This window comes from Triticum urartu, chromosome 7A (genome assembly GCF_056163025.1).
Source record: "Triticum urartu cultivar PI428250 chromosome 7A, HENAU_Tu73, whole genome shotgun sequence".
Lineage (NCBI taxonomy): Eukaryota > Viridiplantae > Streptophyta > Magnoliopsida > Poales > Poaceae > Triticum > Triticum urartu.
The window spans coordinates 714,343,903-714,356,731 of record NC_141879.1 but is presented as its reverse complement, the minus strand read 5'-3'; the positions used below and the strand labels follow the sequence as shown (position 1 = coordinate 714,356,731).

The 12,829-nt window shown below is 43.3% G+C and overlaps 1 protein-coding gene across 1 annotated transcript in view; it reads left to right on the top strand.

Moving 5' to 3' along the window:
* The first annotated feature begins 992 nt into the window (after positions 1 to 992).
* Positions 993 to 12,829, top strand: part of LOC147962063 (uncharacterized) — a 28,590-nt gene continuing 16,753 nt past the window's right edge. The window contains exon 1 of the mRNA XM_087534040.1: positions 993 to 1,225. Within this exon, the coding sequence (XP_087390166.1) occupies positions 993 to 1,225 (233 nt within the window). The remainder of the gene's footprint in view (positions 1,226 to 12,829) is intronic.

The following is a 12,829-nucleotide window of genomic DNA, read 5'->3' as shown; positions in this document are numbered from 1 at the left end:
GCCGGCCAAGTCAAGAGGTAGAATTGCCGTGATAACTTTGCACTAGTATTGCTCAGTTTCTATACAACGCGTACAGCTTCAGTTACAGGTCATGGATGGTGGATAATTAAGAATAAAGACTCTAGGCCTTCTACATTCTAGCACTAAGCTATAATGCTCATAATAGGCAGCACTAACTCATTCCACAAGACGTTGCTTAACAGGGAGATTCACCTAAATATATTTAGAAATGGAAGTAGTACTATAGTAGTGGTAGTCTGGTGCAAGAAAGTGAAGGAAGTTTTTCTAAAAAAAAAATGCTCTCCGAGAAAATAGAAGAAAACCATGATCTTTCTTGCGACGACACGGAGCGAAAGAACAATTCCCAGTGGTCACAAAGCCTCGCATCAAGGGCAAAGGAAGTACTAGATCGCAGAAGATCAATGCCATACCCCAAATACAAGCAAAGTGAGGAGAACTTCTCTTTTGGAAAGCAAAATAAAAGGCAACGAATACTACTCTGCATCGTGGCAAACTATACGGACAGGGTAACAAACTGTAAGCCGGTCAATCGAGCTGTGTGGCGGCGGTGGTGGCATGCCTTCCTTTTCCACATAGTGGTGTGGTAACTATGACGGCATGACGGTATGACACCCATCGTTGAGTTCAATAGATCTTGGCTTCTCTTTTCAGGATCTATATGTCGCTACTGAACGAGAAGCCAATAGATGGATTTGACGGTATGGCGCCAAATCCATCTATTGAACTCAATGATGGGTGTCATACTGTCATGCCGTCATAGTTACCACACGAAGATGGATTTGGCGGTATGACGGTATGATTGTGGTTTTACTTGTGTAGTCAAGTGTTTGGAGGATGGCGGAATTCTGTGCTGCGTAAGGATTTGCCTTCGGTGGTCTCCATCGACGATGATGGATTCAAGCTCCGGTGGAAAAAAGCCCACGACGTATCCTCGGGCAGTTGGATCTGGCCCCTCTCTGAAGACGCGGCTGATGCAGCTAGCTTTGCTGGTACACATGGACGATTGCTCTCCACGGAAGCAAAGCATATATGGGCGCTCAAACTTTGAGAGTTACACTACCACCATCTGCATATTTATATATGGGGTCAGCAGGGCAAGACCCCATATGTTCCAAGCCGTGCAGTTTTTTATCCACACTACTGAAATGAGGGTGCTGAGAAATGTCCAAGATGTTGGTGGGGAAAATCTGACGGGAAAGCTAAGGTAACATGACTCAGTTTCTCACATATATTTTGTTTGCATGCAAGATGTTTGTTATGTACTTGTGTATTAATTGCCACGAGCAGCCTTTCTAATGGAAATTTCTTAAACTAGCTAGCTTTGATAAAATAATAAAGTTATGGGCCCTAGAAACTAAATATAGCCCACCATTGTTTTGCGACAATAAATGTTGTTTGCATTGGAATTGATCGGTAATTAAGTAACAAAAGTGTGTGACATATATAAATTCAAACACTACAATCACCCGGCTTCAACATACTGTGCTTAGAAGTGCAGTTGGTTATTTGTTGTGGCATTTATGCTGCAATGAGACCTAAGAGCAAGTACAATAGCGGGCTTATACATGGCACTTTTGCCTACATGGAGTAGAGAGATGTGAAAAAGTCAAGTGAGTGTACTCTCATGAAAGGCTGGCCATAGTGAGGGTAACATAAGTGGTATCATGTATTTGGGACTCACAAACATGCTTATGTGGCAGAAATTAAAGAAGAGAGAGAGGGTTATAGTAACATAGATAGATACCGTGTCATAATAAATGTTATATTACTATGTGTCATGCATGGCAATAAATGAGACGACCTATGATACTAATCTATGATACTATGCACTATGGATGTAGTATCATACACTAGTATCATATGCATGATACTAGTATATGATACTCCCCACTATGACCAGCCTAAGAACCTAGCTATATATTTCTAGGCAAATACAATAAATGTGAAGAAAGAGAAAAAAAAGATAGAAGAAAACACCAATGTGATAGCCAACCTTATAGGAAACATAATTGTATTCATGACTATAAATTATGGCTATAGATGACATGGTTGTTTCATATGGCCATCAACTGGCTATATTATACATGCTCTAACACTAGTAGAAAACAGGGCTTTGGTCCAGGCCGGGTCAGCCCATTAGTCCCGGTTCAGTCCAGAACCGGGACCAATGTGGGCATTGGTCCCGGTTCGTGAGCCCAGGGGGCCGGCCGGGCCACGTGGGCCATTGGTCCCGGTTGGTGGGATGAACCGGGACCAATGGGCCTCGCTCCTGGCCCACCACCATTGGTCCCGGTTGGTGGCTTGAACCGGGACCAAAGGCTCCCCTTTAGTCCCGGCTCATGTCACCAACCGGGACCAATGAGGTGCCTATATATACCCCTCGCTCGCGAGCAGAGCACCCTAGTGCTCTGTTTTTCTCTGGCCGAGGGGGAGAGGGCTTGGTGGTGCTCTAGCTCACCTCCTATGCACACAAGGTGTTCGACGGAATGCCCGAGCCACACTACTTAAGCTTTCTCCTCTCCAAGCTCGACCTCCAAACTCCATTTTCCATAATATTTGTCTAGGTTTAGCGGTCCGTCACGCCCCGTCCCCGTCTTCACCGTCGTCGATCACCCGCGCCGAGCTCATCGCCGGCACCACCGTGGTGAGCCTCTTGTTTTATCTTCTTTCTGAAAGGAAAAATATTCTTACGTGTATGTTTATATAGATACTTGTATTATTTTCTTACTTTTATTATTGCATCTTATATAGTGCGATGGTTTTGGTATCCACCCCCGTCGGCCCTCGTCCTGTCTATGATTCAGATGTGGTATATATATTATGTTTATAACTATTGGTTCATTTATTGTTTATGAAAATTATGCCGACCAACGTGACATAGATTTTATTTATGTAGGATGTATGTGAATCGGAAATGCCAACCGACCCTATTGTCGAGAGGTTAAATTTAGTTGAAGAAGAAAACAATTTGTTGAAGGAAAAAATAAAAAAAATTGAGGAGGAGAAGATGATATTGGAGTTGCATGTTGCGGATGTCGTCGATGATCACAAGATCAAGATGGATGCAATGCGCTTGAAGATTAGAAAGATTAGAAAATATGCCATTCATACCGAGGCTTGGTATCATTATGCCGTTGGATCAATTGTTACCTTGGTTGCGATTATGATCGCATTTGTTTTCGCATTGAAATGTTTTACATAGTTTCAATGTATGGTTTAATTAATTAGATACTCTGGAGAGCTATATGTTGTTAGATGAGAACTATGTATTGTTGGGGAACGTAGTAATTTCAAAAAAATTCCTACGCACACGCAAGATCATGGTGATGCATAGCAACGAGAGGGGAGAGTGTGATCTACGTACCCTTGTAGATCGACAACGGAAGCGTTAGCACAACGTGGTTTATGTAGTCGTACGTCTTCACGGTCAAATCGATCCAAGCACCGTTACTCCGGCACCTCCAAGTTCCTGGCACACGTTCAACTCGATGACGCACCCCGGGCTCCGATCCAGGAAAGCTTCGAGGAGGAGTTCTGTCAGCACGACAGCGTGGTGACGATCTTGATGTTCAACCGTCGCAGGGCTTTGCCTAAGCACCGCTACAATATGACCGAGGTGGAATATGGTGGAGGGGGGCACCGCACACGGCTAAGGAACGATCACGAAGATCAACTTGTGTGTCTAGAGGTGCCCCCCTGCCCCCGTATATAAAGGAGCAAGGGGGAGGGGGCAGCCGGCCTAGGAGGGGGCGCGCCAAGGGGAGTCCTACTCCCACCGGGAGTAGGACTCCTTCCTTCCTTGTTGGAGTAGGAGAAGGGGAAAGAGGGGGAGAGGAAGAAGGAAAAGGGGGCTGCGCCCCTTGTCCAATTCGGACCAGAGGGGGGGCGCAGGCCTTCTTCCTTTTGGCCTCTCTCCTCTATTGTCGTATGGCCCAATAAGGCCCATATACTCCCCGGCGAATTCCTGTAACTCTCCGGTACTCCGAAAAATACCCGAATCACTCGGAACCTTTCCGATGTCCGAATATAGTCGTCCAATATATCGATCTTTACATCTCAACCATTTAGAGACTCCTCGTCATGTCCCCGATCTCATCCGGGACTCCAAACTCTTTCGGTACATCAAAACTCATAAACTCATAATATAACTGTCATCGAAACCTTAAGCGTGCGGACCCTACGGTTCGAGAACAATGTAGACATGACCGAGACATGTCTCCGGTCAATAACCAATAGTGGAACCTGGATGCTCATATTGGCTCCTACATATTCTACGAAGATCTTTATCGGTCAGACCGCATAACAACATACGTTGTTCCCTTTGTCATCGGTATGTTACTTGCCCGAGATTCGATCGTCGGTATCTCAATACCTAGTTCAATCTCGTTACCGGCAAGTCTCTTTACTCGTTCCGTAATACATCATCTCACAACTAACTCATTAGTTGCAATGCTTGCAAGGCTTATGTCATGTGCATTACCGAGAGGGCCCAGAGATACCTCTGTGACAATCGGAGTGACAAATCCTAATCTCGAAATACGCCAACCCAACATGTACCTTTGGAGACACCTGTACAGCACCTTTATAATCACCCAGTTACGTTGTGACGTTTGGTAGCACACAAAGTGTTCCTCCGGCAAACGGGAGTTGCATAATCTCATAGTCATAGGAACATGTATAAGTCATGAAGAAAGCAATAGCAACATACTAAACGATCGGGTGCTAAGCTAATGGAATGGGTCATGTCAATCAGATCATTCACCTAATGATGTGATCCCGTTAGTCAAATAACAACTCTTTGTCCATGGTTAGGAAACATAACCATCTTTGATTAACGAGCTAGTCAAGTAGAGGCATACTAGTGACACTCTGTTTGTCTATGTATTCACACATGTATTATGTTTCCGGTTAATACAATTCTAGCATGAATAATAAACATTTATCATGATATAAGGAAATAAATAATAACTTTATTATTGCCTCTAGGGCATATTTCCTTCAGTCTCCCACTTGCACTAGAGTCAATAATCTAGTTCACATCACCATGTGATTTAACACTAATAGTTCACATCTTTATGTGATTAGTTCACATCTTCATGTGACCAACACCCAAAGGGTTTACTAGATTCAGTAATCTAGTTCACATCGCTATGCGATTAACACCCAAAGAGTACTAAGGTGTGATCATGTTTTGCTTGTGAGAGAAGTTTAGTCAACGGGTCTGCCACATTCAGATCCGTATGTATTTTGCAAATTTCTATGTCAACAATGCTCTGCACAGAGCTACTCTAGCTAATTGCTCCCACTTTCAATATGTATCTAGATTGAGACCTCGAGTCATCTGGATTAGTGTCAAAACTTGCATCGACGTAACCCTTTACGACGAACCTTTTTGTCACCTCCATAATCGAGAAACATATCCTTATTCCACTAAGGATAATTTTGACCATTGTCCAGTGATCTACTCCTAGATCACTATTGTACTACCTTGCCAAAATCAGTGTAGGGTATACAATAGATCTGGTACATAGCATGGCATACTTTATAGAACCTATGGCTGAGGCATAGGTATACAAAATCATTCTCTTTCTATCTTCTGTCGTGGTCGGGTTTTGAGTCTTACTCAATTTCACACCTTGTAACACAGACAAGAACTCTTTCTTTCACTGTTCTATTTTGAACTACTTCAAAATCTTGTCAAGGTATGTAATCATTGAAAAAAACTTATCAAGCGTCTTGATCTATCTCTATAGATCTTGATGTTCAATATGTCAGCAGCCTCACCGAGGTCTTTCTTTGGAAAATTCCTTTCAAACACTCCTTTATGCTTTGCAGAATAATTCTACATTATTTCCGATCAACAATATGTCATTCACATATACTTATTAGAAATGTTGTAGTGCTCCCACTCACTTTCTTGTAAATACAGGCTTCATCGCAAGTCTGTATAGAACTATATGCTTTGACCAACTTATCAAAGCGTATATTCCAACTCCGAGATGCTTGCACCAGTCCATAGATGGATCGCTGGAGCTTGCATATTTTGTTAGCACCTTTAGGATTGACAAAACCTTCTGGTTGCATCATATACAACTCTTCTTTAAATCCATTAAGGAATGTAGTTTTGTTTATCCATTTGCCAGATTTCATAAAAATGCGGCCATTGCTAACATGATTTGGACAGACTTAAGCATCGCTATGAGTGAGAAAGATTCATCGTAGTCAAGACCTTGAACTTTGTCAAAAAACCTTTTTCGACAAGTCTAGCTTTGTAGATAGTAACACTACTATCAGCGTCCGTCTTCCTCTTGAAGATCCATTTGTTTTCTATGGCTTGCCGATCATCTGGAAAATCCATCAAAGTCCATACTTTGTTCTCATACATGGATCATATCTCAGATTTCATGGCCTCAAACCATTTCGCGGAATCTAGGCTCATCATCGCTTCCTCATAGTTCGCAAGTTCGTCATGGTCTAGTAACATGACTTCCACAACAGGATTACCGTACCACTCTGGTGCGGATCTCACTCTGGTTTACCTACGAGATTCGGTAGTAACTTGATCTGAAGTTACATGATCATCATCATTAGCTTCCTTACTAATTGGTGTAGTAGTCACAAGAACAGATTTCTGTGATGAACTACTTTCCAATAAGGGAGCAGGTACAGTTACCTCATCAAGTTCTACTTTCCTCCCACTCACTTCTTTCGAGAGAAATTCCTTCTCTAGAAAGGATCCATTCAAAGCAACGAATATCTTGCCTTCGGATCTGTGATAGAAGGTGTACCCAAAATTTTCTTTTTGGGTATCCTATGAAGACGCACTTCTCCGATTTGGGTTTGAGCTTATCAGGTTGAAACTTTTTCACATAAGCATTGCAACCTCAAACTTTAAGAAACGACAGCTTAGGTTTCTTGCCAAACCATAGTTCATATGGTGTCGTTTCAACGGATTTAGATGGTGCCCTATTTAACGTGAATGCAGTTGTCTCTAATGCGTAATCCCAAAATGATAGTGGTAGATTGGTAAGAGACATCATAGTTCGCACCATATCTAATAAAGTACGGTTATGACGTTCGGACACACCATTATGCTGTGGTGTTCCAGGTGGCGTGAGTAGTGAAACTATTTCACATTGTTTTTAACTGAAGGCCCAACTCGTAACTCAAATATTTGTCTCCGCGATCAGATCGTAGAAACTTTATTTTCTTGTCACGATGATTTTCCACTTCACTCTGAAATTCTTTGAACTTTTCAAATGTTTCAGACTTATGTTCCATCAAGTAGATATACCCATATCTGCTCAAATCATCTGTGAAGTTCAGAGAATAACGATACTTGCCGTGAGCCTTAACACTCATCGGACCGCTTACATCAGTATGTATTATTTTCAATAAGTCAGTTGCTCGCTCCGGAGAACGGAGTCTTAGTCATCTTGCCCATGAGGCATGGTACGCAAGCATCAAGTGATTCATAATCAAGTGATTCCAAAATCCCATCAGCATGGAGTTTCTTCATGCGCTTTACACCAATATGACCTAAACGGCAGTGCTACAAATAAGTTGCACTATCATTATTAACTTTGCATCTTTTGGCTAAAATATTATGAATATGTGTATCACTACAATCGAGATCCAACAAACCATTTTCGTTGGTGTGTATGACCATAGAAGGTTTTATTCATGTAAACAGAACAACAATTGTTCTCTAACTTAAATGAATAATCATATTGCAATGAACATGATCAAATCATATTCATGCTCAACGCAAACACCAAATAACACTTATTTAGGTTCAACACTAATCTCGAAAGTACAGGGAGTCTGCGATGATGATCATATCAATATTGGAACCACTTCCAACACACATCGTCACTTCACCCTTAACTTGTCTCTGTTTATTCTGCAACTCCCGTTTCGAGTTACTAATCTTAGCAACTGAACTATTATCATATACTGAGGGGTTGCTATAAACACTAGTAAAGTACACATCAATAACATGTATATGAAATATACTTATGTTCACTTTGCCATCCTTCTTATCCGCCAATCACTTGGGGTAGTTTCGCTTCCAGTGACCAGTCCCTTTGCAGTAGAAGCACTTAGTCTCAGGCTTAGGACCAGACTTGGGCTTCTTCACTTGAGCAGCAACTTGCTTGCTGTTCTTCTTGAAGTTCCCCTTCTTCCCTCTGCCCTTTTCTTGAAACTAGTGGTCTTGTCTACCATCAACACGTGATGTTTTTCTCGATTTCTACCTTCGCCAATTTCCGCATTACGAAGAGCTTGGGAATCGTTTCCGTTATCCCTTGCATATCATAGTTCATCACGAAGTTCTACTAACTTGGTGAGGGTGACTAGAGAATTCTGTCAATCACTATCTTATCTGGAAGATTAACTCCCACTTGATTCAAGCGATTGTAGTACTCAGACAATCTGAGCACATGCTCACTAGTTGAGCGATTCTCCTCCATCTTTTAGCTATAGAACTTGTTGGAGACTTCATATCCCTCAACTCGGGTATTTTCTTGAAATATTAACTTCAACTCCTGGAACATCTCATATGCTCCATGACGTTCAAAACGTCTTTGAAGTCCCGATTCTAAGCCATTAAGCATGGTGCACTAAACTATCAAGTAGTCATCATATTGAGCTAGCCAAACGTTCATAACGTCTGCATCTGCTCCTGCAATAGGTCCGTCACCTAGTGGTGCATCAAGGACATAATTCTTCTGTGCAGCAATGAGGATAAACCTCAGATCACGGATCCAATCCGCATCATTGCTACTAACATCTTTCAATACAATTTTCTCTAGGAACATATAAAAATAAACACAGGGAAGCAACAACGCGAGCTATTGATCTACAACATAATTTGCAAAATACTACCAGGACTAAGTTTCATGATAAATTTAAGTTCAATTAATCATATTACTTAAGAACTCCCACTTAGATAGACATCCCTCTGATCCTCTAAGTGATTACGTGATCCAAATCAACTAAACCATGTCCGATCATCACGTGAGATGGAGTAGTTTCATTGGTGAACATCGTTATGTTGATCATATCTGCTATATGATTCACGCTCGACCTTTCGGTCTCCGTGTTCTGAGGCCATATCTGTATATGCTTGGCTCGTCAAGTATAACCTGAGTATTCTGCGTGTGCAACTGTTTTGCACCCGTTGTATTTGAACGTAGAGCCTATCACACCCGATCATCACGTGGTGTCTCAGCACGAAGAACTTTCGCAACGGTGCATACTCAGGGAGAACACTTCTTGATAATTAGTGAGAGATCATCTTATAATGCTACCGTCAATCAAAGCAAGATAAGATGCATAAAAGATAAACATCACATGCAATCAATATAAGTGATATGATATGGCCACCATCATCTTGTGCTTGTGATCTCCATCTTCGAAGCACCGTCGTGATCACCATCGTCACCGGCGCGACACCTTGATCTCCATCGTAGCATCGTTGTCATCTCGCCAATCTTATGCCTCCACGACTATCGCTACCGCTTAGTGATAAAGTAAAGCATTACAGCGCGATTGCATTGCATACAATAAAGCGACAACCATATGGCTCCTGCCAGTTGCCGTTAACTCGGTTACAAAACATGATCATCTCATACAATAAAATTTAGCATCATGTCTTGACCATATCACATCACAACATGCCCTGAAAAACAAGTTAGACGTCCTCTACTTTGTTGTTGCAAGTTTTACGTGGCTGCTACGGGCTTAAGCAAGAACCAATCTTACCTACGCATCAAAACCACAACGATAGTTTGTCAAGTTGGTGCTGTTTTAACCTTCGCAAGGACCGGGCGTAGCCACACTCGGTTCAACTAAAGTTGGAGAAACTGTCACCCGCTAGCCACCTTTGTGCAAAGCACGTCGGGAGAACCGGTCTCGCGTAAGCGTACGCGTAATGTCGGTCCGGGCCGCTTCGTCCAACAATACCTCCGAACCAAAGTATGACATGCTGGTAAGCAGTATGACTTATATCGCCCACAACTCACTTGTGTTCTACTCGTGCATATAACATCAACATATAAAACCTAGGCTCGGATGCCACTGTTGGGGAACGTAGTAATTTCAAAAAAATTCCTACGCACACGCAAGATCATGGTGATGCAAAGCAAAGAGAGGGGAGAGTGTGATCTACGTACCCCTGTAGATCGACAACGGAAGCGTTAGCACAACGTGGTTGATGTAGTCGTACGTCTTCACGGTCCAACCGATCCAAGCACCGTTACTCCGGCACCTCCGAGTTCTTGGCACACGTTCAGCTCGATGACGCACCCCGGGCTCCGATCCAGCAAAGCTTCGGGGAGGAGTTCTGTCAGCACGACGGCGTGGTGACGATCTTGATGTTCAACCGTTGCAGGGCTTCGCCTAAGCACCGCTACAATATGACCGAGGTGGAATATGGTGGAGGGGGGCAATGCACACGGCTAAGGAACGATCATGAAGATCAACTTGTGTGTCTAGAGGTGCCCCCCTGCCCCCGTATATAAAGGAGCAAGGGGGAGGGGGCGGCCGGCCTAGGAGGGGGCGCGCCAAGGGGAGTCCTACTCCCACCGGGAGTAGGACTCCTTCCTTCCTTGTTGGAGTAGGAGAAGGGGAAAGACGGGGAGAGGAAGAAGGAAAAGGGGGCTGCGCCCCTTGTCCAATTCGGACCAGAGGGGGGGCGCAGGCCTCCTTCCTTTTGGCCTCTCTCCTCTATTCCCGTATGGCCCAATAAGGCCCATATACTCCCCGGCGAATTCCCGTAACACTCCGGTACCCCGAAAAATAACCGAATCACTCAGAACCTTTCCGATGTCCGAATATAGTCGTCCAATATATCGATATTTACGTCTTGACCATTTCGAGACTCCTCATCATGTCCCCGATCTCATCCGGGACTCTGAACTCCTTCGATACATCAAAACTCATAAACTCATAATATAACTGTCATCGAAACCTTAAGCGTGCGGACCCTACGGTTCGAGAACAATGTAGACATGACCGAGACATGTCTCCGGTCAATAACCAATAGCGGAACCTGGATGCTCATATTGGCTCCTACATATTCTATGAAGATCTTTATCGGTCAGACCGCATAACAACATACGTTGTTCCCTTTGTCATCGGTATGTTACTTGCCCGAGATTCGATCGTCGGTATCTCAATACCTAGTTCAATCTCGTTACCGGCAAGTCTCTTTACTCGTTCCGTAATACATCATCTCACAACTAACTCATTAGTTGCAATGCTTGCAAGGCTTATGTCATGTACATTACCGAGAGGGCCCAGAGATACCTCTGCGACAATCGGAGTGACAAATCCTAATCTCGAAATACGCCAACCCAACATGTACCTTTGGAGACACCTGTACAGCACCTTTATAATCACCCAGTTACGTTGTGACGTTTGGTAGCACACAAAGTGTTCCTCCGGCAAATGGGAGTTGCAAAATCTCATAGTCGTAGGAACATGTATAAGTCATGAAGAAAGCAATAGCAACATACTAAACGATCGGGTGCTAAGCTAATGGAATGGGTCATGTCAATCAGATCATTCACCTAATGATATGATCCCATTAATCAAATAACAACTCTTTGTCCATGGTTAGGAAACATAACCATCTTTGATTAACGAGCTAGTCAAGTAGAGGCATACTAGTGACACTTTGTTTGTCTATGTATTCACACATGTATTATGTTTTCGGTTAATACAATTCTAGCATGAATAATAAACATTTATCATGATATAAGGAAATAAATAATAACTTTATTATTGCCTCTAGGGCATATTTCCTTCATGTATGCACTTTGGTTTTAATGTGATGGTGAACTTCTATTAATTTGGACACTTAATTATATATAATGCACGCAGATGAACCGGCAATGGATGTACGGTGACAGACACACCCGCGAGTACATTAAGGGCGTGCATGAGTTTCTCGATGCGGCTGAGGCAAACAAGCAGAATGGTTTTATGTGTTGTCCATGCACTGAATGTGGGAATACGAGGTCTTACTCTAACCGGAAAATCCTTCACTCCCACCTACTTTACAAGGGTTTCATGCCACACTATAATGTTTGGACGAGGCACGGAGAAATGGGGGTTATGTTGGAAGACGGCGAAGAAGAAGACTACGATGACAACTATGTGCCCCCTGAATACGGTGATGCTGCAACGGGGGGAGCTAGTGAAGATCAAGAGGAACCAGACGATGTGCCCAATGATGCTGCAACGGGTGAAGCTGCTGAAGATCAAGAGGAACCACACAATGTGCCCGATGATGATGATCTCCGTCGGGTCATTGTCGATGCAAGGACGCAATGCGAAAGTTAAAAGGAGAAGCTGAAGTTCGATCGCATGTTAGAGGATCACAAAAAAGGGTTATACCCCAATTGCAAAGATGGCAACACAAAGCTCGGTACCATACTGGAGTTGCTGCAGTGGAAGGCAGAGAATGCTGTGGCTGACAAAGGATTTGAGAAGCTACTGAAAATATTGAAGAAGAAGCTTCCAAAGGATAACGAATTGCCCGACAGTACATACGCAGCAAAGAAGGTCGTATGCCCTCTAGGATTGGAGGTGGAGAAGATACTTGCATGCCCTAATGACTGCATCCTCTACCGCGGTGCATACAAGGATCTGAATGCATGCCCGGTATGCGGTGCATTGCGGTATAAGATCAGACGAGATGACACTGGTGATGTTGACGGCGAGCCCCCCAGGAAGAGGGTTCCTGCGAAGGTGATGTGGTATGCTCCTATAATACCACGGTTGAAACGTCTGTTCAGAAACG